The sequence below is a fragment of the Arvicanthis niloticus genome, chromosome 14 (assembly GCF_011762505.2).
Source record: "Arvicanthis niloticus isolate mArvNil1 chromosome 14, mArvNil1.pat.X, whole genome shotgun sequence".
Classification (NCBI taxonomy): Eukaryota; Metazoa; Chordata; class Mammalia; order Rodentia; family Muridae; genus Arvicanthis; species Arvicanthis niloticus.
The window spans coordinates 34629987-34655116 of record NC_047671.1 but is presented as its reverse complement, the minus strand read 5'-3'; the positions used below and the strand labels follow the sequence as shown (position 1 = coordinate 34655116).

The window sequence follows — 25130 nt, the reverse complement described above, 5'->3', positions numbered from 1 at the left end:
ACCCACAAAGTCAAGGTATTGTATATTACTTTATGAATTAGTATATTTAAAATAAGATGCTGTGCCTTTTGACAAAGTGAGTTTACCACAGGAGTTTCTATAGCTTTTCTTATTCGTTTTCTCCACTGTTGTTGTTCTTAACAACTCCTTATTTGGATGCTCGTGGGTGAAGATTTTGTTGAAATTCCATATGCCTTATATCTCCATGACATAAAGGTTTGAGTAAATTCATCATATTTATGTTTATTGATGTTTTTCTTTAAAAACATTTGAAAATGTAAAAATAAAGACTAGATAATGGGGATGGTAAGATGGCTTAGTGCACAAGGAGGGTTGTCACTAAGTATGACAAGTGTAATCCTTGCTGCCTTCATGCTGACAAGTGAGACGGACTTGTACAAGTTATTCTCTGTCTACTACATGTACTCCATGGGCACATCCATGCCCTGCCGACCCCCTCCCCAATAAGTAAATAAATAAGTGCAAGCAATTTAAAAACTGATAACGATGCTATGGCAACAAATTAAAGAATCCTCAAATACAGTAAGTAGTTTTAATCAAATTCATTTTCTTCCACATAACACAGACCAGAGGGAGAACGCTGAAGATACCTGTGTATCTTCAGTGTGTGGGCTGTAGTGTCTGCAGGGTGGTCTCACTAGCTGTTACTCCTTTCCACTTAGCCAAACAGAAGGACGAAGAACCAGGAGCATATTCTATGCTTGGAAATTGGAAGTGTCATACTTCATTGCCATTGGAGTGAAGTTAGTCACTTGACTACCTTAAGCTGAGAATGCCTGGAAAATACAGTTTATAACTGGATAACTATTTTTAAATGCAGACTTAATATTGATGGACAGCTACTAGTTTCTGCTTGACACATAAATGTAACATCTGAAGGTCATCGTTTTCTCTAATAACTGCTAGTCCACTGTATTGGTAAAACCTCGTTAGGTTCAGTACAGCAGAAAACTGAATTGGAAATCTACTTGAGATAGATTAAGATATCAGAGAACTAACCCCAGTCCATTTGGAGCCTTAATGGATCTGTGTATCCCCTCCTTCTTCCTCCTACCATACAGACAGACACACTGTACACCGTTCACTTTTGTGTTTAACACATGTTGATTAAACTCTAATGGTAGGACTGTGGTGTTACTCAGGGACAAGACTATATTATTGATTCTTTGTTTATGTTTATTACTGCAATCCCCACAGTTTAGCCTGATATTTAATATTAATAAAGATAATGCTTTTTAGGATTCAACTTCTTTTTGTTTGTTTCTTTTCTCTCTCTCTCTCTCTCTTTTTTTTTTTTTTTTTTTTTTTGCTGTGACATAAATGATTAGACTATATGAAAGCCAACAAAAATGTTGGTATACTTTGGTTTTGTGGAATCTGTATTTAGCTACTTGTCTTTTGAACTTTTCCTGCACATAGTTCAGAATAAAAATTATATAAAGATATTTGTGAAGAGATTCTAATGCTTTGAGGAAATATATATGTTTTTCCATCTTTAAACTCAATTGTGAATTCGATACCAGACCCTTAAAGTCAGGTTCCTCATTGTTCATAACACTCTTCACATAGGTTTCCTGGAAGACACCTACAGTCTCATATATGATGAGTTTAAAATGTGCATGAAAACATTTCTAAATGCTAAACCAATTGCTTAAAAATACAAAATATTCTCTAAATCTTGACAACTATGAACATTTGTTTAATGAGTTTCAGAATAGAACTTGATTTGTAACACTTAGTATTTCTGTTGTGTTAAATCTGACTTCATGAGACCTACGCTACTCAACATTAATATCAATGATTCCCACTTGGACACACTTTTATGCAATACGAGCAATATTTAGAATATTTATGTGAATATTCTGCTCTATAAAGATGGCAGTCCATCTGAGGTTGAAGTTAGGAGCTGTATGAAAGGTTAAAGGGTACTGTGTAGGAAAATACCATGCATGAAAATTGATAAACTGCCTGTTTTGTTTTTAGTAGTAGTCTTTGTAACTGAGCCACTTTCTCATTTTAAAAACAAATAGTCATTCTATTTTGAGTACAATAGTGATTTTTTTGCTAATTAAAAATACTGGAAATTAAGAAACAACATGTACTATTTTTAATTTTACTCTTTTTGATGTTTTTATAAAGATACACGCTAATTTATATTTCAAATTGTCCTTCTATCCTTATTAGCTCTTATTCTCCGTAGTCTTCTCCTGGGGCTGCAGATTCTGACCGTTGGAATTTTCTTGGCTGAAAGCCAACACAATTATTTAAATTCTTTTCATGTTAGTGATGATAACTTGTGTTCTGATTTGTCATTTATGTGCCTTTGTATTTAACATAATTTTCAGTATTTAGAAGTTTAAAGTATTTTATGTAACCAAATATGTATAAAACCTTTGATTCATGTTTTGTAATCCCCAGAAAGGTCTCTATATATTGAGATAATAAGTATTTTTTTGTTACATTTCTTATATTTAACTCTAAATAGTTAGAATTAATTTGTACGTTTTCTCAAAGTAGTTAATGAATTGTTCTTTCTGTCTGTCTGTCTGTCTGTGTATCTATCTATCTATCTATCTATCTATCTATCTATCTATCTATCTATCTGAAACAGGTTTCCTTATGTAGCCTTGGCTATCCTGGAAGTAGCTCTGTAGACTAGGCTGGCCTCAAAAGCAGAGATCCACCTGGCTCTGCCTCCCATATGCTGGGATTAAAGGTGTGCACCACTACTGCCCAGCTTAATTAGTTTTCTTATTTAATTATATTTTAAACATAGTTCAGAGTTTTTATATATCTGATATATATGATTAAATATGTGGCCTTATAAGACAATATTCTATAATCGTTTAAAAGGAAATGGATGAATGAGGAGTTTTGTGTTCTGGCTTCAAATGTATTCACTATTTACTTGAATGTTAATTGTTTTCTAAGTTGCAAGCAGTATAATAACAAAGTCAGAATATTTTTCTTATGATTGGATAACATGTTTATTAGTACCAGTTTCTACTTGGAATCTAACTAAGTAAAACATTAAATGCATTATTGAGTTGATAGCAAATTTAGCAATTATCTTGTTTTAAGAGTTGGAAGTAAAGGGTTTTGCTTTATTTAATGTCTTATATACTTTTTGATTTTAAACAGTACAGGTTGTAAAAGTTATGTAAGTTAAATTTAAGAATATTAGCAGAATCTGACATATTTCTTCCTTTTTCAAGGGAAAAATTTATACACAAATGAATATGTGGCGATTAAACTGGTAAGTTCATATTGATTGCTATTTTACAATTAATTTCTTTTAATTATTAGCTTATTAACTTTTCATCTTTACATTTATTACTTGGGTGTTCATTCAAAAGGAAAAAGTGGGCTTTTGTAACAGTGGCCCTGACATCATTGCTGAGCCTGTGGTATGTAGAGCGTCAGTGCTTTCTCTGTGAGGAAAACCCTTGTCTTTCCTTTGGCAGCATCTTGGAAGTGAAATTTTGTAGCTGGGCAGTATTTTTAATTTAGAAAGGTATTTTAAAGTTCATAAAAGCAAAATTTCTCTTTCTGATTAGACAAGATAAACATGTCTTTAGATTGTATTTGAGCATACATTTGGATGCCAATTATCCTCTGAGGTGTTTTTTTTTTTTTTTTTTTTTTTTTTTTTTTTTTTTTTATTATCCGCGCCCCCCCCCCCCCCCCCCCCCCCCCCCCCCCACTACTTGGTGTTTTATAAATCTGGTAAAGCTGGTTGTTGCTTGACTTTCAGGGATTCAAAAATCTGTTGAGTGTTGGTAGTAGCAAGGATAGCTGTTTTGGGAGTATTCTGAAGTTTTGTGTGCTTAGTGTAACAGGCACAAATTAGATCTCTTTGGAAGTATTTGTATCCTGGAACTATTTTTATTCATTTGTCCATCCATTCATTCACTCACTGAGACACAGACTATTTAGATTTGGCTGTTCTAGAGCTCACTTTGTAGACTAGGTTGCCTTCAAACTCACAGAGACCCACCTGCTTCTCTCAAGTGCTGTGATTAAAGGCTTGTGTCCCTATGTGGTGCTAGGAGCCAGTTTTATAAGGCATATTTTCTTAATTCTGGTTGTCGGTCCAGTTTTCCTAAGATCCAGATTGACTTGGTCTTCTCATTCTCCTCACCCTTGTCACCCTTGTCTCTGACAGTGTGACCTGTGTTATTAGGGTGGTATGAGTCAGACTGCTAGAGGAAGAGGCAGTGGGAGGAAATTAAAAAAAAAAGAAAGAAAGCTTTTGAACTGCAGTGGAAAGTCCCTACTGCTTGAAGTGTGTGCATTTCCCATCCTTACATCGAAATGAAGATAGACAGTTGGGCTTTGGCATTACTTAGGCACATGGGGCTTACGCTGGGCTTATCCAAATGATTTCCTGCTGGTTTCAAGGTCTAGTCTCTGACTTTATAATAAAGTCTGGTTGGGATATGACAAGATTCTCACTGTTGTTTTAAATTGGATTTATGGTAATCACTTATGAGAGTCAGGTAATATAATCAAGGTCTTAACATTTTTTAAGGTTTCACGTGCCCCAATTAGTGGAAACATCGTTTTGTTGTAAAAATACTAGTTTATTCTTTATCAATGTTATAAATGTATTTGTATCTTGATCATCTCTGTTTTCCCCCTCTCCTCTCTCCTCTCCCCTTCTACCTCAAGTGTATTTAAAAACAACACAAAACAAAGCTCACTGAGTCCAGTTAGTGCTGTTTATATTCTTGTGGTATGGTGTTGAACTATCAACTGGAGCATGGTCAACCTGACACATATACATCCCTTCCCCCAGTTCACTTTCCCTTCTCCAGCAGCCATCAACTGCCAATAGCTCATCAGCCAGGGAGAATGCCTTAGGCATCCCTCCCCTTCCTCCATACTGGAGTGTTGATGGGCTAGGGCTTGTACAGGCAGCCTTAGTTGTCCCGAGTTCATGAGGACAGTGGCCATGTCATGTCCAGAAGGCAGCATTGTACAGTACTCCTCCTCTGACTCTTCAGTTCTTTCTGTCCCTTCTTCAGGAAGGGTATATTCCTTGAGGTTGGAGGAATGAAGGGGATTATGGGAGATTGATATTGATGTCCTATTTAGGGCTGAACACTCAATTGTATTTATCCTCTGTACTTTGACCAGTTCTGAATCACTGCATTAAATAGTTTTAAAAGGCTACATAAAAAGCCAATTTAAGCAGACAAGGGAAGTTAGAATATAGGACTTACAGGAGAGAGAGAGACTCAGCATATAGGAACCGTACAATATTTGAATGGGTCCTCTTGAATGGCATTGGAGTTGGATGTGGTGTGCCAGGATAGAAATGTGTGGTGTTCTGTGCTAGTGATGAAGTGGCCATAATGAACAGCTCTGTGTAGGTGGTATATCCTGTGTGAGAGACAGAAGCCACTGCTAGGTTGACTGCTCCCTGTCTAGTTAATTCATCCAGTGGGACCCGTAAGTCCTGTTATTTTCAGATTTAGAACTTGTTTGTCCTGTCCCCACCACTGGTGCCTTAGTAAATACAAATCATGTCATCTTTCAGCATCTTTGTATACACTACATATAGGACTTTTATTTCAGTTTATTTGTATATTTCTCTTTTCTGCCCCTTTCTGGGAGATGTGGGACAAGGCATTCTTCCTTTAATCTAACTGTCTTTTTAGGCAGGGTTTCTTATAGTCCAGGCTGGCCTTGAGTTTGCTATGCAGCTGAAAATGACCATGAACTCTGGATCTTCGTGTTTCAAGTGGTCAGACGTGCACATCCGCACCCAGACTTTTCATTTTACGTGCTGTGATCAGCATTACATAAAAAAATTTTTATTTCTTATAATTTAGGGTAATTGGGAACATTTTTACTTTTCTGTTTTGAGGTAAGTATGGCCTATAGCCAGCCATATTCTCTCTATATTGGAAGATCAGAAAATGTTTTATATTTTGGTCCTTAGTTTACTGATTTCCATGTGTGTAGTTTGATGTTTTATCATATCTCAGTGCAATAGGTAAGGTGATTTTGTTTATAACCAACTATAAAGATAGTCACTTGAAAATGTTATGTTTATTCTAGACATACCTCATTTCTGTATTTTGGTGAGATAAAGGCACTGTTTGATATTTTAAAAGCAAGTCTTAGTGCCTAGTTCAGTTTTGCTGTGGCTTACAAGACTGATGTCTTAGCTAGGTGTTTGCACTCACATAATAACTGGTTGCCATAACTACTGAAAATGACATGCTTTGGTGATGTGACTAGCTACATGGTGGTATGGTAATATTATATTATTGCTGTTGAAGTACTGGAATCAAGCTGAAATTACTAAACTAAGCCAGGACTGATTCCCTCTGCCCCCCTCCCTTTTTTTTTTTAACCTGGAGAATATCAGTGATTAGGTATATCTTTAGTTTTAGTTGTGATGGTGTAAGTGGATATTGTTTCTCATTTTAAGGTTGTATATTTTTAGATAGTTAATCAAAATTTATGGATAATATAGTACTATGTGAAAGAAACTAGTTTAATAATGACTTTATACTTTAAATTTTCTGTTATACACACATACATCCAAACACACACACACACACACACACACACACACACACACACACACACACACTCCTATATATAGAGAAGGAGGAACCATAAAAAAATTTAACCCTAATTTACAGCTGAGGAACTGCAGCATACAGAAAGCTTAGCTAACTTTCCAAGTGTCACACAGCTAGTTAAGAGGGTTGAAACACAGTATTATATATATTTTCATTCATTCATTCTTGGGGTTCTCATTTCTGAATCTGGGTGTTGTTTGTGATCACCACTGCCCTCTTCCCATCCAGTGCCCACTAAGCCTTCTTACTGTGTTATCAGATCTCAATACTGTATCATTCCTACTTTCCCTTCGCAATGCATCTTCTTAGTTTTCCTGTTAACCTTTCTTCACTTAGTCTCTTGTTTTTTGTTGTGTTTATTTTTTGTTGCAGAAAACAATGTTTTTAATTTAATTACCTTAAAAAATTCTATTGATTCTTCTGATACTATTCTGGCCAAATACTTATTCTATATATGTTTGTAGATGGTATAAATTTATTGGATATTGAGCATAATGTTAATTTTATATGGATCTTGAGATATAGAGATACTCAGTAAAATATCAGAGCCTATATATGTTTAGACATTTAGAATTATAACCTAGTAGTGTTTTTTAAACTGAAATGTCTTTTGTTTATTCACTTGTTTGCCTAGGAGCCCATGAAATCCAGAGCACCACAGCTGCATTTGGAATACAGATTCTATAAGCAGTTAGGATCTGGAGGTAGGTATATGAATTTTAAAATTTGTAATAACACAGATCATTATCATAATAACTCTTCAGTTTCAAGAAATAATATTTTAAATTTGATTACAGAATCATTTCTTTCTTTTTTTCTTTTTTTAATCTGGGCATGAAGATAAGCTCCAGAGTACTTCCTGCTCTTTCAGAGGATGAGGCTTCCTGGCACATATGTCAGGAGGCAAGTGTCCACTGCAACTGTACTCCAGATGGTGTACACTGTGCTGCACATGTGGAGGATAGGGCATGACTTGTTGCTGTTGCTTCTCTCTCTCCGGCTTGTGTGTTGGGATCTAAACTTAGGTTGTCAGGCTTGGTGGCAAACACCTTTACCTCCTTGGCCCAGGAAGAGTCATTTTTATAACCATGCCTAAGGATTCTTTTTTACTTAATAATCCTTTAAAAAAAGAGAATGTGATGGTCATATGAGTAGAGAACATTGTGACAAGATTAATTAAGTCATGCAAATAGTATCCATAATGTTAGCCTTTCTAGCAATATTTACTGTCGTTATGATGGGTGTAAAATGGTTCTATAAATATATTCACATGGTAATTTCTGGAACCCAAATTTACATATGGCAGACATATGAATTAGTAGGATTATCTTGGATGTTATATGGGTAAGCCCTAAATGCAAAATGCAAGTGTCTTTACAAGAAAGGCAGAGATGTTTGACATACACAAAAAAGGGTGTGTTCATGGGGTACAGATGGAGTGACGTGAATGAACCAAGGAATGCCTGTAGCTCTCAGATCCTGACGGAGGCTCCAGGCTTCTCATTAGAGCCTGTAAAGCTCTTTTGTTCCCCCTTTTAAGTAGGACTGAAGCATCCACACTTTGGTCTTCCCTTTTGTTAAAAGGTCTGTGAGTTGTATTGTGGGTATTCTGAGCTTTTTGACTAATATCAACTTATTAGGAGTACATGCATGCCATGTATGTCCTTTTGTGTCTGAGTTACTTCCCCGAGGATCAAATTTCATGATTGGGAAAAGATCTTTACTAACCCTATATCTGATAGAGAGCTAATATCCAAAATATACAAAGAATTCAAAAGTTAGACTCCAGACCACAAATAACCCTATTAAAAATGGGGTCTAGAACTAAACAAAGCATTCTTAATTGAGGAATCTTGAATTGGCCCAGAAGCACCTAAAGAAATGTTCAACATCCTTAGTTATCAGGGAAATGTAAATCAAAACAACCCTGAGATTCTACCTCATACCAATCAGAAAGGCTAAGATCAGAAGCTCAGGCAACAGCAGATGCTGGCGAAGATTTGGAGAAAGAGGAACACTCCTCCATTGCTGGTGGCATTGCAAGCTGGTACAACCACTTTGGAAAACAATCTGGTGGTTCCTCAGAAAACTGGAAGTAGTTCAACCTCAGGACCCAGCTATGCTACTACTGGGCATATACCGAAAAGATGCTCCAACATATAACACATAGTGGACACATGCTCCACTATGTTCATAGTAGTCTTATTTATAATAGCCAGAAGCTGGAAACAACCCAGATGTCCCCAGTGGAAGAATGGATACAGAATTATGTGGTACATCTGCACAGTGGAGTACTACTCAGCAGTTAAAACAATGGCTTCATGAAATTTCCATCTGTATTCCTGTACATGGAATGCTCTTTCCCAGTGAAGGCCTAGTGACACTCCAGTCTAATGTACCTGCTCTGCAGTGCATTTCCTGCCACCAGTTGGCTCCTCTTCTATATTCTATCACATTATTAATCTGTAACTTTCAATATTTCTATATTCATATGGGAAACAATGTAAGTAACTTGGCTTTTTGAGGTTTCTTGAATTATATAGATCTAAACAATAATTTGGTGATAGCAATAGTGGCTGTAACTAAAATTAATAACTTTATAGTATTGTCTTCTAAGAAATTAGAAAAACCCTCCCTTCCTTCTTCCTGCTGCCCCTCTGCCTTCTTGATCTTGCCTTGTGAAGAAGTCAGGACTTTTATTCTTTTCGTGTTTCCATCTGGCTATCAACACTTCCACTTACACCGTCTTTTATGTTATTTATTTAGCTCTGTTTGCTGTGAAATGATTGGGAGGATTCTGTAATGTATGGGATTTTAATTATACTTTTTGAGAAGAATTTTGATTATTGTATAAGTTCTGTAAACATCATTGATATCTAAAATTCATCTTTTTCATGGTTTCCTGACATGTTTTTCATAATCAACTTTTAACAAACAAGAAATTGTTCAGATATACTAACCATACCTCTGATCCTGCCACTCAGAAGTTTGAGGTAGGAGATTTCACGAGTTTGAACTCATCCTGGACAACATATGAGACCTGTTCCCAAAACAAGAAGAAGAAATCTAAGAAAGCCTCCTGTCTCCCCTTTCACTCTCTCTCACACACTGTGTTGCTGGGGTGAGAGGACTTACAGTACCAAGTCTCTTTAGGCAGCGCATCTGTGACATTTGGCCTGAGATCCTTTTGAGTACCAAGATTGTTAGGTGGCATATCTCAGACATTTTTGGCTAAGGGTCTTTTGTTGCGGATTGTATCAACGGATGTATCCATAACAAGAAATTCAAGTAAATATTAAAAAGTTCTCAAATTGTCATTTATAATAATAATTGAAACATTTAAATATTGAACTTTCCTTTTCAACATAAATGAATGAGAAGATTGTCACTGCTTTAAGTGTTTTGCAAATGTTTTAAATATTCAGTTTAATATAAAACAGCCAGCCTCTCCTATATTCAGTTCATTGTGATATAAATCAGCAGCTTCGTATATATTCAGTTTATCTTGATAGCACATGTTCAGGGAAAACTTACTGTTAACTAGTTAGAAAACTAGAGTGAGAAAGGTAAATAGCACCCTCATGGCTTCATTAAAGAATTTAAATAGTGATTGTTCTCTGAAATGGTCTCACAGACCAGTGTTGTTTATAGGCCACTGTTGTTTTCAGACTTCATGTTTAAACATGGTGAATTATTTGGCTTTTAAATGATGAATACCCTTTTGATAGTGTATTAGTTACTTTTCTCATTGTAGAGGAAACATACCAGAAAGCCCTAAAACCAACCCCAGATTCTACATCCATCTGTGAATCCCATAGTTCCTGCTTCTTTAGGGAGAAACTTCCTAAAGCAGCACCATTGACTAGGGCCCAAGTGTTCAAATACAGAAGCTCAGTGTGTGTATGAAGGACATTTTATATTCAAACAGGGCACTATACCAAAGCATGAAAAATGGTAGTTTCTTAATGTTTTGTTGCAATGTAAAGTTAGAGGCTTTCACCTTGAGTAAGTGTGTTAAAATTCACTTACCCAGGCGCAATTTTGCATCTCTTGGAAGATACTGTTTTATTGACAGGCATATATTTCAAATATTGACATGTTTCACTGTCCAAATTGAATGATAATAGTTATCACCAAAATTTTGTCACAATAGTCTTTAAGCATTATAAAATAGTTAAGGTCATCTTAGTAGATATAAATGTTTACAAAATTGTAATTACCTCTTGCTTAAATTTTTTATTGTTTTTGGGTAGGGGGAGTCCTTGGTAACACCTTTGTCAGTTTGTCTTGAAGTTTCTCTGTGCATTCTCAAGAATGCTTTGTTTGTTATGCTTGTCAAAGGACAGGGCTTCAACAGTTTTCGAATTTTAGTTGACTTTATTTTTTTCCTTTTTTTTTTTTTTTTTTTTTTTAAAACACAGGTCTTATAGTTCATGTTGGCCTCTAAACTCACTGTGTATTATGATCTTGAACTCCAGATCCTCCTGCTTGTACTTCCTCAGTGCTGGAGTTACAGGTGGCATGTAAGTCACCATCCCAGATTAGTGTAGACATTGTTTTAACCCACCCTTAGAGATCAAAACCAGGGTCTTATAAATACTAAGAAAATTCAATCCAAGCCCAGTTTTTCTCCCCAGGTATGGTGGCACATGCCTTTGATTCCAGCACTGAGAAGGTAGAGGCAGGTGTTGGAGGCCAGCCTGCATAATGAGTTCCAGGCCAGCCAAGGCTATATAATGAGAACCTGTCTTGAAAACCAAACCAAAACAAAAGATTGCATAAGTCTCTTACTGTACACAGCCTAGATAAGACTTGTGGTTTTCCTGCCCCAGCTTCGTAGGGTGCCAGTAATACAGATCTGTAACACTTATTTCCATAAAATAGAATTAAGTATTTTGGTGAACTAAGCAGAAGAGAGTGGTTTTATCTACAGAAAAAGGCACAAACAAACAACCCCACCTCACCCCCCAGAAACAAGGCATGTGAAACAGACGGGTATTTCAGTTACTTCCCTCATAAGGTAATAGAGGGGAGACAAAACAGTAGATACATCCTTTTTTATAATGCCAAATTATGTTACATCACTTTGAGTAAGGATTAAAGCAGAAGGAACTTAAACATCATTCTGATTGAAACTATCTCATTCTGGAAGTTTTCTCCTGGTTTCTTGACAGGTCAGATAAAACAAGTGTAATTATTTGGTAACATGGAACTTTACCATGGGGGAGTTCATTTTTATTCTGTGTTCTGCTAAAGCACTGTTGAATTGAACTCAAAGTGGACGTCAGTCTTTCACCGTTAAGTATGGTGCTAGCTTGCAGTTGATTATAGCTTTTATTTGACTTAAACAGCTTATGTTTCAGATTCTGCTGAAAGTTGTGTTAGATGTTTTCTTTGCATCATAAAATGGTCTCCCCCCTTCCAATTCTGTTATTGTAGTGAGTTACATTGGTGTATTTTTTACTGTTAACCCAACTTGGATTTCTGGGCAAATGCTTCAGTTATGGTATCTTACATGCTTTTATATGCATGATGCCTAAGTCAGTCTATTAAGATATCATCAATGCTCACAATTGTTTAGTGAATAAAGAGTGATGTTCCATAAGTGTTTCTCCATTTTGGGTAGCATTGGAAAGCACTGAAAACAATTGACAGAAAGTACTGTCATGCAATAACACAGTTTTTGATACTTTATTCAGAGACCAGTGCTCTACAGCTTGTAAGTATTAGAATGTGATTGGTGAATCAGAAGGAAGTAGAGAAGCCTACTTGTCGTCCTGTCATTAAGGAACTTCAGAGTCTGTTCATTTTTATGTCCTATATACTTCTGGCAAATACTGATGCTCTAATGTAGTTACACTTTACAGCTGAGAAGGAGCAAACTAGAGTGAAATGTTTTCCTAGAGATTGTTAAATTGAGAACATAGAGATTAGCAACTTCCAGTGCAGTGGAGGAGAAAATACTATTGTGGGAAGAACTTTAAAAACTGTAGCTGAGAGCTATTGAAAAGCAGTTCTGGGTTTTGATTATAGCTCTAAACTCTCACTATGTATGATTTATTTTAGTCAAAGCAGGACTTTAGTTGCAGTGAGCTTTAGCAAGTCTTACCATGTATGATGAGTGACTAGAGTAGAGTTGCTTACAAGTAGGCAGCGTGTGCAGTGCTGGCAGACAGGGAGGGTGGTGGCTTTTTCTGGAGAGAATGTGCATGTGCATGTGCACTTGTTTCTGTGCCTGCGCAGTTGTAGTATTCCATCCCTCCGTGTCATGTTGCGCTGTTCATCTTGACACTTGAAACATGCAGCTCTTGCCCAGACTGCTGCTCTTGAGACCCACGTGAGGCTGAGTGACACCTAGCAACAGTGATGAATAGTCAGGCAGACTGAGAAGTGGTTGTGTTGCCTTCTAGTTCAGTGTTGTCTCTTCTGCCCTGACAGTAATTGGTGCTCAGATTTATAGGGTTAACAAGAATTAACCTGTTCCCAAAAGTTTTCATTAAAAAGAATGGAAAGGATTTTGCTTTAAACTGTATATAAAAAGACAAAAAAACAAAAAACCCCAAAACAAAACCAAAAACCTTTCCAAATCATTTGAAAAGAAAGCAAGTATTTGTGGTAAAAGAGCTTCATTTCTTCACATGAAACATTTATATATGCAGTATTAAGATAAAGAGGTCACTCAATACATAGGTATTTATTGGAAATTTATTATTTTTAAAAATAAAGAATGTCAGACTTTGAGTTTATTGTTATTTTATATAACTTAAATGAATTGTTAATGTATTAAAACATGAAATATCATTATTTCATAGTTTAGCTCAGAGAACTCAGCTGCTGTTGAGAGTAGCAGTGCTAAAATCAGGGTGTGAGTCTGGGCTGTGGACTGTTCTACATTGAAGCAGAACATCCTTGTCTCCTCACTGGTCCCCAACCCATACCCCACATCCTACGCCTGTCCCCCAACTTCAATTTCTAATGAGTATAGGATTGAAGCCTTCAGTTCTTAGAGGCTTTCTACCTGGCATGTGGATCTCTTCGTAACATGCGGCTTGTTTCTTTAAGGCTACCTGGATAAGCTCTCGCTCCTTTTGATTTCCTGAGCTGCTTTTTAAAGATGATAAGGTTAGACCCATCTAGACACACAGTCTGCCTTTTGATTACCTTAAGATCTGCTGACATTATTCGTGTGTATGCATGTGTGTGTATTATATATCCCCACATACATTCCTCTAACTCTAAGGGTGAATGAAATCTTATAAATTTCCCCATACCTAAGAGAAGATATTTGTGTTGATCTTAGCAGGATGCCAAGCATGGACTTCTTAAAGACAGCAGTGACTACTTTGTTCAGTAATAGTAGGAACTACAAAAAAAAAAAAAAAAAAAAAAAAAAAAAAAAAAAAAAAAAAAAAAAAAAAAAAAAAAAAGGCTAAAGCTCAGAAGATGACATTATAGAGAGATAATAAAATACTCTTTATATGATGCTCAGTGACACAGCATCAGTACAGGTGCAGCTGGCCTACCATGTGAGCATCAAGGAGTGGGTTTAGAGAAGGAGCTTTAATCAGAAATGTGTAGTGTAGTTCTAGAGCAATAAATTTACTGTTAAAGTGTTTAAAAGTAGAAAAAATATTGTTTATTGGTTTTCTGGGGAAAAGGCTTAGTACTTAAAATGATGAAATTATTAAATAGCTTTTTCCTTTCTCCTAGATGGTATACCTCAAGTTTACTATTTTGGCCCTTGTGGTAAATACAATGCTATGGTGCTGGAACTGCTGGGACCTAGTTTGGAAGATTTGTTTGACCTCTGCGATAGAACGTTTTCTCTAAAAACAGTTCTCATGATAGCGATACAGCTGGTAAGTGCAGCAGAGCGCTTGAAGTTACCTGGACAACTGCTTAGTTCTTTGGTTACAGGTTCCCTTCCTCAGTCACTTCCCCCTCCCTCCCTCAATCTCCCCTCCTCCTTCCCTTTTTTGCTCCAGTCCTCCATGTTTCTCTCTCCCCCTTTTTCCCTCCCTCCCTCCCTCTTCTTCCTCTCCCATCTCCCCCTCCTTGCCTCTGTCTCTGTGTCTCTCTTCCTCCCCCACCTCATCTCATGTGACTGGGGTTGGTCTCTAACTCCCTGTGTAGTGTAACCTGGTCTTAAACTGCTGGTCCTCTTGCCTTTGCCTCCTGCCTCCTGGTATTATTGTCATCACCTGTAACATTTGTTAAAGTTTTCATACATTTAAGTTAAAAGTTCCATTAAAGATTTTTTGACTTTTTCATGTGAACTCATGTGATAGAAATTATTTTTTCTTATTATAGTGTCTTTCTAGTCTGTATAGAATGTAAAATCAATATTTTAATTTTTTTAAGGACAGAATGCTCATTTCAAGGTTAAGGTTTTTCTAATAATCTTTTCTTGTATAAGATGAAAACTTTGAAACCTCAGAAACCGAGTTCTTAATCTTGGAAGTTGACATTAATGACCTAATAAAAGAAGAAACAAGCAGATGAGGGATATACTTCAGTATTTAAATTTCAGGGAACCTATCAGAAAACAGTTGAGATAACTTTTAGACAGTTTGATGTAAATGCTAATATAAGTATACTTCAGAAGTTTGAAATTGTTTTTATTCCCTTCATTATTAATTCTACTTCTACAAATTTATATTGGAAATACTTAGATAACATATAATCTTTTGTACAGAAATAGATAAAATTGTAAAATAGTGAGAAATGCCCTATAGTATAGAACTAACAGGGTGAATTGGATAAATTATGAATAGTTATAAAGTAACATACAATTATTAAAAACTACATTAAAATTTTTTGTGACTGGGGCTGGAGAGATGGATCAGTGGTTAAGAATCAGCTGCTCTTCCAGAGGTCATGAGTTCAATTCCCAGCAACCACGTGGTGGCTCACAACCATCTGTGATGGGTTTTGATGCCCTCTTCTGGCGTGTCTGAAGATAGCAATGGTGGTGCACGAATATACCTAAAATAAACAAACAAACAAACCATTAAAAAAGCACACTAGATGCTTAAAATTTTTTTCGTGACTTTGAAAATGTTAATAAGATATTGTTAATTAAGACATGTGCCATGGGAGTGTGAGCCACAGTTTTTTAATAAACACACTAGAATGGCCAATGTGCTGTATACTAACATGGCATTATTAACCAGGATTGTCACAAATGGGATAGTTACCTTATATCTAATGTTCTGTTTAGCTGTTTTGTATGGTAAACATTATTTGAAAATCTGAAAAATGGTTAATATAATTGTACTTTGTTATTATAGTTGGAATTCAAAAGCTTCCATTTTCAAGATTTTAAAATGTTTAATACTGTGGGGGGAATCTACTTTGAAAAAATACTAAATAATGTTAACTTTTCGATGCTAATTTTTTTAAAGGTAAAATTACAGTCCTGAGTTCTTTTTATTATAAAAATTGCCTGATTGTTGAACTGAAGAAGAATAACTTTAACATTGTGGGTGTGTCTTTAGTTTTGAGTTTGAGATTTATTTTTAGGTCTTAAAAGTTTTTTAGCTTTGTAATCTAGCATCCTCTGAAAATGGTGATTGAGTTTGACTTACTGAAAGGAAATGCATTCCTAAAATTCAGACACTTTCATTTATCTGTGACTGTAACAGCAAAGACTAAAGTCATTAGTGGGTATATGTTTGTTAAGGAACTAAAGACTCACACCATGTTACCTCTAAAGGTTTGAAACAGTTTCTAATTGTTTTCTTTATTACATTATTTTTATTGTGAAAGTCCTGTCTTGGTTTTATCATGATTTTGATTGTTAGTGAAAGTCTAAAATAAAAATTATTTTCTCTTTTTCCCACTAAGATTTCTCGTATGGAGTATGTCCACTCAAAGAACTTGATATACAGAGATGTGAAGCCTGAGAACTTCTTAATAGGACGGCCGGGAAACAAAGCCCAGCAAGTCATTCATATCATAGATTTTGGGTTGGCAAAGGAATATATTGATCCAGAGACAAAGAAACATATACCATACCGAGAACACAAAAGCCTTACTGGAACAGCCAGATACATGAGCATAAACACACATCTAGGGAAAGGTATGTGAGCATGCTCTGAGTGTGGGAGCCTGGGTCTGTAGCCAAGGCAGCGGTGTGAGTCAGTGTTTGCAGATTAAAGTAGCCTGCATTGTGATTCTCATTCACTATATACCTATGGTTTTCTTTCACTTATAGTTTGGTAATACTGTGAAAATGAGGTCTGGGATAGGGGAAATCTTTCCTGTGATAACTTGGAATGTCCAACCTTTGATACAATTGAGGGATCCATTTAAGTAGTTCTATTAAATAATACCAGGCAATGCCCAATTTTAACTGAATTTAGTGCACGTGAATGTGTTTACTGAGATTGTAAAGGCAGGCAGACTGGGCTTCTAGATTATTTTTTCCTACTAGTATGACTTTGGGCAAGTTATTAACTTTAAAAATATATTTTCTATGTATATAAAGAGTAAAATAATAACCATAAAGTATTATGTCTTTTTTGATTCAGGATCCGATTGGGACAGTATTTTATTTATTGCATAGGTTTAGTTTCTCTCTTTTTAAAACCAGGAATACTTCTTCTCCTTTAGGTCTTAATCTTAATAATTTTTAGGAGCAAAGATAATCTTTTAAAAATATTCTCAGTTTGGGTCATTTTTTTATGATTATTTATTGGTATGCTTGTTTAATGCACATTTATGAAAAAGCAAAGAAGTCTTGTGTTCTTGTATTCTGTCAGGAGTCAGTTGGTGTAAATCCAGTTGAATCTATTCACTTAATTAGAATGATGTCTGTTGAGTTTCTCCAGGAAAGTGAGTGTTCCCTGGTAACTAAAAAGTATGTTGTTGTAGGTAGATATTTGAAATTATGCAAGCATGTTATTCTTTTTTTTTTTTTTTTTTAAAGATAAGGTGTAGCTTCATAGCTTAGACTATCCTTGAGCTGTAAGTTTTCTTTGGCCTCTTACATTCTAGGATTGCAGGCCTGTGTCACCAGGAAAGGCTCTTTAATAAATTTTTACCTAGTAGAGTTATCATGTATTGATTTTTCTCTGTCCATTGTTCCTTACATATTTATTAGCTGATAAGCTGACATCACAAACTTTACTTTTTACCCAATTATTGACTTGCATTTGTGCAGACTGTGGCTCTTAGATTTTGAATTATTTAATAAATACATTGCTACCATTGTTTATTTTGATGGCCAGAGGGTCTCACATTTGGCCACCGGTTGCTCATTCAATGCTGGCTCCTCCTGACAACATTCATAGTATTCTTTGAGCACTTTCTAGTTTTGTAGTTTCTCTATTCCAGGTGTACAGCCAGTCATGCCCATAAGATGTCCTGGGTCTCTTAATTTGATAATGGTAGTATTTAAAGACCAGGCCAATGGGTTTCTTCTTGCTATGCTTTGGTATTACCACTAGGGTCTGGGAAATGTATAAATATATGTATACATATACACAGAAAAAGCCTATATAGTATACAAATGTACACATGTACTTACTATTACAGTCCTAGAAAAGGTTCAGAATTATTCTGGTACTCCTGAGTTTTGGTCTGTTTACTACAAGGTAGTACACCCTGTCAATATTTGTTTCCCCTTTGATTTTCTTTTGCTAACCTTGAGAAGTCTGCTCATCACTACTTATTTATTCAGTGCTTGAAAGCCAGGCTACTCAGAAAATAGCTTCAGAATTGCCAGATGACACTTTGGTGAAGCAAGCTTACTACACACAGTAATTATTTTTCAGAGTTAAAAAATTGAAACAAAAATTATGTTGATAAGGCAAAAATATTTAGGTATATAGTGTATCAGCAAATATTTACACTATATAACCTGCAGCTCTATTTTGTGTTTCTCCTTAGAAGTCTTGTGATTTTGGTTTCTTATATCTGTGATTTATCTAGATTTTTTTTTTTGTATGAGATGAGATCGTGGTTGAGGTCTTATTCATGATATATTTGTTTACACTGAGTTGTGTTTGTCTTTCTCTTAGAAATTGTATTTTCAGTAAGTTTTTCTGAAATCATTCTGTGTGTGGAAGTGCAGACTTGGTTTTCTGCTTTTAGATTCCAATCCTACCGTCGTAATCAGAAGGACTAGCCAGGAATGTACAGCAGTCTAATGTTGGTCATCATTGCTTAAGGTATACAATAAGGCAGGACCACACAAGCTGTCTAATCCAACTTCCAGCTTTCCTCAGACTTGATTATTACAGACTGTGTGTCTCTGCTCTGCTACTCAGTTCTGAACTCATTAACCTTTAGCGTGTTGCTGACAGCCTGGCTGATGCATGGTGCACATCTGAAATGTGTGAAAAAAATGTCAGAAGCCTTTAAGTACAGTTTGAGACATGAAATGATAAAAGACAACTTTTATTCACATAATATTTTTGGTAAATCTTTTCAATAGCAAACTATCCTGACAGATTTAAAACACAATTAGATAGCCTCTTTTAAAACCAGTCACACCCATATTTGTATGTGCATTGTCTTTGAGTAATTTTCCTTTCATGGGAGTTGTTACAGACTATTTCAAAATAACTAACAACGCCTCACAACTATTTTATTTTAAGACATGAGGTCACAACTTCCCTATAGGCTAATTTTTTTGTGTGTGAACAATGGTATATGTAGCAGCTTTCTATTTGTAGAACAGGCAAAGTGAGTTTTTAGTATTGTTGAGAAAGGCCTTCGGAGGTTGGGGAAGTGGCATTTAACTGTTGTAGGAATCTACAAACAACAAAAGCTATAAAGATGTATTTTTCAAAGCTCTGTGTACTCAGTCTAATGTAGATGGGTAGCATTGATAGAGGAGGTGTTTGCCAGATCACATGATTCCTAATGTGAACCAATGAGAATCCAGTGGTGTGAGTGCGTTCTGTACGTTCTGTGAGTTGGTGATGTTTGTGACATGTGTGTCTCATATTTGTTGAATTTGAAATATGAGATTTGGCAAAGAGGAAGGAACCAAGAAAGAAAGAAAGAGAGAAGGGAGGGAGAGAGGGAAGGGAGGGAGGGAGAAAGATCTAACAGAGAAAACTTGATTTTTACTTCATATGTGTCTGACTGAAGCCTTCACAGTTTTACCTAGTTCTTAACAATCCCCCTTCCTTCCTTAGCCTGTCTCCTTTCCTTCCTTTCCATCCTGTTCTTTCCTTCTTTCCGTCTTTCCTTTTCTTTGCATTTCACACGCTGGAGGGTCAAACTCATGGCCTTGAATCTGCTAGGCAAGCATGCAACTGGTGAACTGCATACCCAGACCTTTGGTGATTACTTTTGAGGCATCAGATTTAGTCAGAAAGAGATGTTTCCAGTGTATTATAGATGAATAGTATAAAAATCACATTGCATAGTCTTTCATTTTTAGTCTCATAATATCTGTTGATCTTGATATGGCACAAGGTCATTTATGCTCAGAAGACAAATGCAGTGGTTTGCTTACTTTTTATCTCCTTGCTTACGTCACTGTCCAAAGTGGCATCTTCAGAAAGCTGTGTGACAGATAGGGATTTCCATTGTCCACTTAATGAAACCTCCACCTGCTGCTGCTTCATTGTATTTTGATGATGAGTTATGTCAGCTCTAATTAGATGTCTCTTTTTGAATAGTTTTTAAAAAACAGTTGTCAGTGGCTTTGAGGCTCATTTTTTAAAATTCTCGGATCACTTTTCTGCCTTCTTTAAAAATCTTACTGAAGTATTCATATGCTCCCTCTCTCTCTCTCTTTTCCCCCTCCTTCCCTCCTTCCGTCTTCCCTCCCCCTCCCTCCCTTCCCCCCACAAATAAGCTTAGAGAGAATACACTTTATTTTTAGTTTTTGGAGCTTTTTACTTTTGTCTATCAATTTTGTCCTACTTTTGCCATCTTACTTGTATGTAGTTCCTTGCTGCAGCACCTGTTTTTTTTCCTTTATTTTGATTTTTTTCTATTAACTTAGAAGCCAGACTTACTGAATTATATCTAAATTGAGAGAAATTTTAAGAAAGAACTTGAATTAAGTGACTATACACTGGAGTGATTCTCAGAAATCTCCATGTTTTAGATTTTTTTTGATAGTGTTAGGTTGTAGATGAGGGCCAAGGGAGTGGTGACTGCACAGTGTGCTCATAATTGTTTGTTTTGTATGTTGAGGTGGGCCTTTCTGTCTCCCAGCGTGGCCTGGAACCCACCTTCCCACCCAGGGTGATTTGGAACTCAGTTGTATTTATCAGGCTGGGCTTGAATTAAGCATTCTTCTGCCTTAGGCTTCTGAATGCTGGGCTTCCAGGCATGTAATCTCATGCCCTGACCTTGTATTGTCATTGCAAAAATACCAAATCTCATTTTTATTATGTAATTTGAAAAAGTGTGAGCTCAGTGAATGTTGTGGCAAATGTATTTCTGGGTATTGTGGGGTTGAGAAAACTACTAAAACATTTTATAAGGAAATATTAAGTAAAGCCATCTAAAACAGATTTACTTTTCTTTTTAAATTATGTATGTGCATGTGTGTTTGTATAGGAGTACCTACATACAAGGAGGCCAGAAGAGGGGTCTTGGAGCTGAAATTACAGGTGGTTCTAAGTTGCCCATTGTGGTGGTAGGAATTGAACTCTGGTCCTTTAGGAGAACAGCAAGCTCTCTTAATCATTGATTCATCTTTCCAGCCCCTATACATAACCTTTATTTATATATAGTAGTTTTTTTTATGTTTTTTCATTTACAAAGAATAATTTATATTCTCTTGAGGAGTTTTTATTCTTTGAGTTCTCTTCCAATTTGCACGTTAGCCTTTGTTGTTTTTTAATAGGAAATGCAGTAATAAGTTTATGTTTGATAATATATACATACACAATAGATTCCTACTTTCAAATGAGGTCTTTGGCATATTCTGTGTTGAACAAGATAAATTTGAGTTGATGAAAAAGTCTTTCTAGTCAAAATTAAATTTTAATTGATATGGACAATTACAGATAATTGAATAGTACTATCATATCTAAATGGAGAAAAGTAATATTGATTTTTTAATAGAAAAGAATTGCAGAAGGTTTGCAGCAAACTTGATTTCATTGTTAGGTTTTTCCAAGTGAATGGATGCATGAAGTTATGTAGAATTCTGTCCTGTTAAGTTCTGGTAGTTACTTAACCTTTCTGAATGTACACACTAAATACGAGGTAATAATTTCTACTTTCAGTGAAGTTACAACTTTGAAATGTATGATATATGGCACATGGATGTATATGAGGCCTTGACAATGCAGCATTCTATGCATATGTAATACATAATATTTTAATGGGTGAAAGTTTAATTATATAGCTTAAATTTCTTTGAATTTGTTTAAAAGAAATTTTAACTGTACTTAAATTTCCACTTCTAATCTTTTAAAAATTACATAATCTTGACTTTGAGGGAAATACCCATTTTTAAACAGGCCTATTCAGTTAAATGCTTTAGAAAAATGTGAACAGGATTTAATAAGTACCTGATAACCTGGGAGGGATCTTTTTCATGTAATAGACTTATCTTACAGACTTGGAGTGTGTGCCTCAGTTACTCTATTTCAAAGAGAAACCTTGTGACTTGTATTACTTCCCACTTGGTGACATTTATTTCCAGGTGTCAGTTGGTAAAAGAACACAAAGAAAGCAATTATGAAGGTAGAAGGGGTTTTGGATTGAATTTTAATAGTGGGCTTACTTTACTAGGTTCTATTTATGGCTTGAATTTATAATGTCTCGTAGATCGTGAATCTAATACTGTCCTTTGATGGAGTGATGTAGGCGAGATCACTTTATGATCATTTTTGTTGACACTGGTAACTAAAGTACTCTGGAATAGAAATGGCTTTTTGTGGTGTTTCTTTAACAAAGAATCCTATTGTGAGGCTAAAACTTTATACATATATACTATGTGTGTAAGTGTATCACATATTTATTTTTCATATGTATGTTGGTGGCTGTTCATATGTATATTGGAATGCTCATGTTACTGCCTGCATTTGGAAGGGCAGAGGACAACTTGAGGGAGTCAGTTCTTTCAAGTCTTTGTAATCATATGCTATTTTACTTACACACGAGCACACATACACAAACTCATATACTCTCTTATATATTGGTAAATTTGTCTTTTTATATTATCTGGGTTTTTGATACTGTTGTAAAGATGCTGGTTTTTACATTTAATTTCTGATTGCTCATGGCTAGTATATCAACGTTTTGCTTTTATACTTATTTTATGCATATGTATGTGTGTGGGGGTTGCACATGCCACAGTGCTCATTTGGAGGTCAGAGGATATCTTTGTGTAGTTTAGTCTCTCATTCTTTTATGTGGGTGCTAGAGTCAGATTGCTTCATTGTGCTGTCTTGCTGTACCCTGAATACATTTCAATAATTAAATGACATTTTTCTTGCTTTGTTATATGGCAAGAATTTTTCATATGATAATGACTAGAAAGAATGAAAGAAATAGATATTTTAAATCTATGTTAGGCCACATCTAATGGCTCCAGGAATAGAATACAAAGTACAGTAGAGTCTGAGACAGTAACGTCACAATTTAAGGCCTATCAAGGCTAAATTCAAAGTATAAATTCAAGGCCATTTTGGAAAAGTTCATGAGAACTGGTCTCAAGTGAAAAACAAACCAGGAGCGGAAAAATGAAAACAGTGCACTGGGAGCTTAGCCCAGATCTAGAATGCCTGTCTGGTGTCCCCAGGCCCTGGGTCCAATCCTAAATACCACATAGAATACAGTGAATGAAACAAACAAGGAAAAAAGAATGTTTCAGATTTTCATAGTGTTTTTTCTTAGGATAAAGAAATGTCTGTAACTTACTTGTTGAGTTTTTATTTAAAATAGTGTTAATATTGTGTATTCTGAGGATCAAGCTTTGGGCCTTGTGCAACTTAGGAAATGCACAGTCACTAAGACACTCCCCAGCCCTTGCTGAGAATTTTTATGATGAATATATGCTAGATTTTTCAAGTACCTTTTGTATTTCTGAGATAATTGAACAATTTATATCTTATAAATTTTAATTAGGGGTGTGTCAGTGTGAAACGTATATGAGTGTGCAACTATTCAGCACATGAGGAGGTCATAGCATGGCATCAGGGCTGTTCTTTATTGCCTCAGAAGTAAGTCTCTTGTGGAATTGGCCACTTGCCTTTTTTCTTTTTAGCTAGGAAGGTCTTGCTTGTTTCTGCCTCCAAGTCCTGGGGTTGTAGGCCGTGGCCTCCATTTCTGGCTTATGTACTTGTTGGGAGTCCAAACTGCCTCTTGCTTACAGAGCAAGCACTCTTACCCACTGAGCTGTCTGCCCAGTCCCCATAGATTCACCTTTGAAAGTTAAGTCAACCTTATGTTCTAAGGGTAATGATTACTTTTTGTCAAGGAACATTATTTTCTTAAGGATTTTATGCATGTTTATGAGAAATACCTTATGATTTTTTGTTACTTATAGTGACGTTGTGCAGTGACATCCTGACACAGGATGGTATGAGTTGAGAACTCTTATTTCTAAGTTTTGTTGACCTGATACTTCTTGCCTTTAGTAGAATTTGCCAGGCATACCTCATATTTAGGTAAGGTTTTAAGATGTATCAAAATGTTTTAATTAGTTTAAAAAACATTTGTGTGTATATAGTGTGTGTGTGTTGTATGTGTGTGTATGCATGTGTGTGTGTTTTGTATGCATGTGGGCATGTATGTACATACAAGGGCACAGATTACAGATTATGTGAGAGACTTTTTTGGGGGAGATTAAACACTCACATAGTGTTTAATGTGAGGTCTGCTCATCCCAGAAAGCAAACCTACAACAGATCAAAGTTAACAGTTGCACTGAAGTCCACTTTGGTGAACCAGTGAGTTTTTATTGGTTCTATTAGCAGGAGTATGTGTGAGAAACTACTTTCAGAAGCAAGATGAATCAAAAGCAGCTACATGACCAAAAAGCCAACTCCAGCCCAGATGATGACTGACTCAGGAAAGCAGTGGCTCTGAAGCTTTCTGTGTAGCTTCCAGGCTGCTCAACAGGTCTGAGAGACCTCGATGACTTAGCTAGACAGCATCTTCTCCAGCAGCCGGTTACTGCTTCTGTCACTCTGGTGGGACTCTTTGGCAACTCTTGCAAATACCAGCTTTCCCCGACACATGAAGTTTGCTTAACTCCCAATCATGAAGTCCCTTCTCATTTCATGAAAGGAAGGTTTCATTCAGTTCAGAAGAAACTGCTACACAATAGTACATGGTGGTCCCACATGTCTGTGAAGGTCAGAGTATAGGCAAACTAAGGTGTTGATCTTTGACTTCATGCTTGAGACAGGGTTTCTAGTTGTTCATTGTTGCATAGGTCAACTTAGTTGGCCTGGAAACCTCGAGAATTCTTCTCTGTTCATTCCATCTAATCATTGGCAGATTACAAATGCGTGTACTACAGTATCCAGCTTCATATGGATGGGTTCTAGTGATCTGAACTCTGGTCCTTATACTTACATG

The 25130-nt window shown here is 36.0% G+C and overlaps 1 protein-coding gene across 10 annotated transcripts in view; it reads left to right on the top strand.

Moving 5' to 3' along the window:
* Csnk1g3 (casein kinase 1 gamma 3) overlaps positions 1–25130 on the top strand; it is an 85212-nt gene that overhangs the window by 30503 nt on the left and 29579 nt on the right. For all 10 annotated transcript variants that reach the window (XM_034518010.2, XM_034518009.2, XM_034518003.2 and 7 more), the window contains 4 exons: positions 3237–3277; positions 7255–7324; positions 14331–14479; positions 16467–16701. In XM_034518010.2, coding sequence (XP_034373901.1) covers positions 3237–3277; positions 7255–7324; positions 14331–14479; positions 16467–16701 — 495 coding nt within the window. The remainder of the gene's footprint in view (positions 1–3236; positions 3278–7254; positions 7325–14330; positions 14480–16466; positions 16702–25130) is intronic.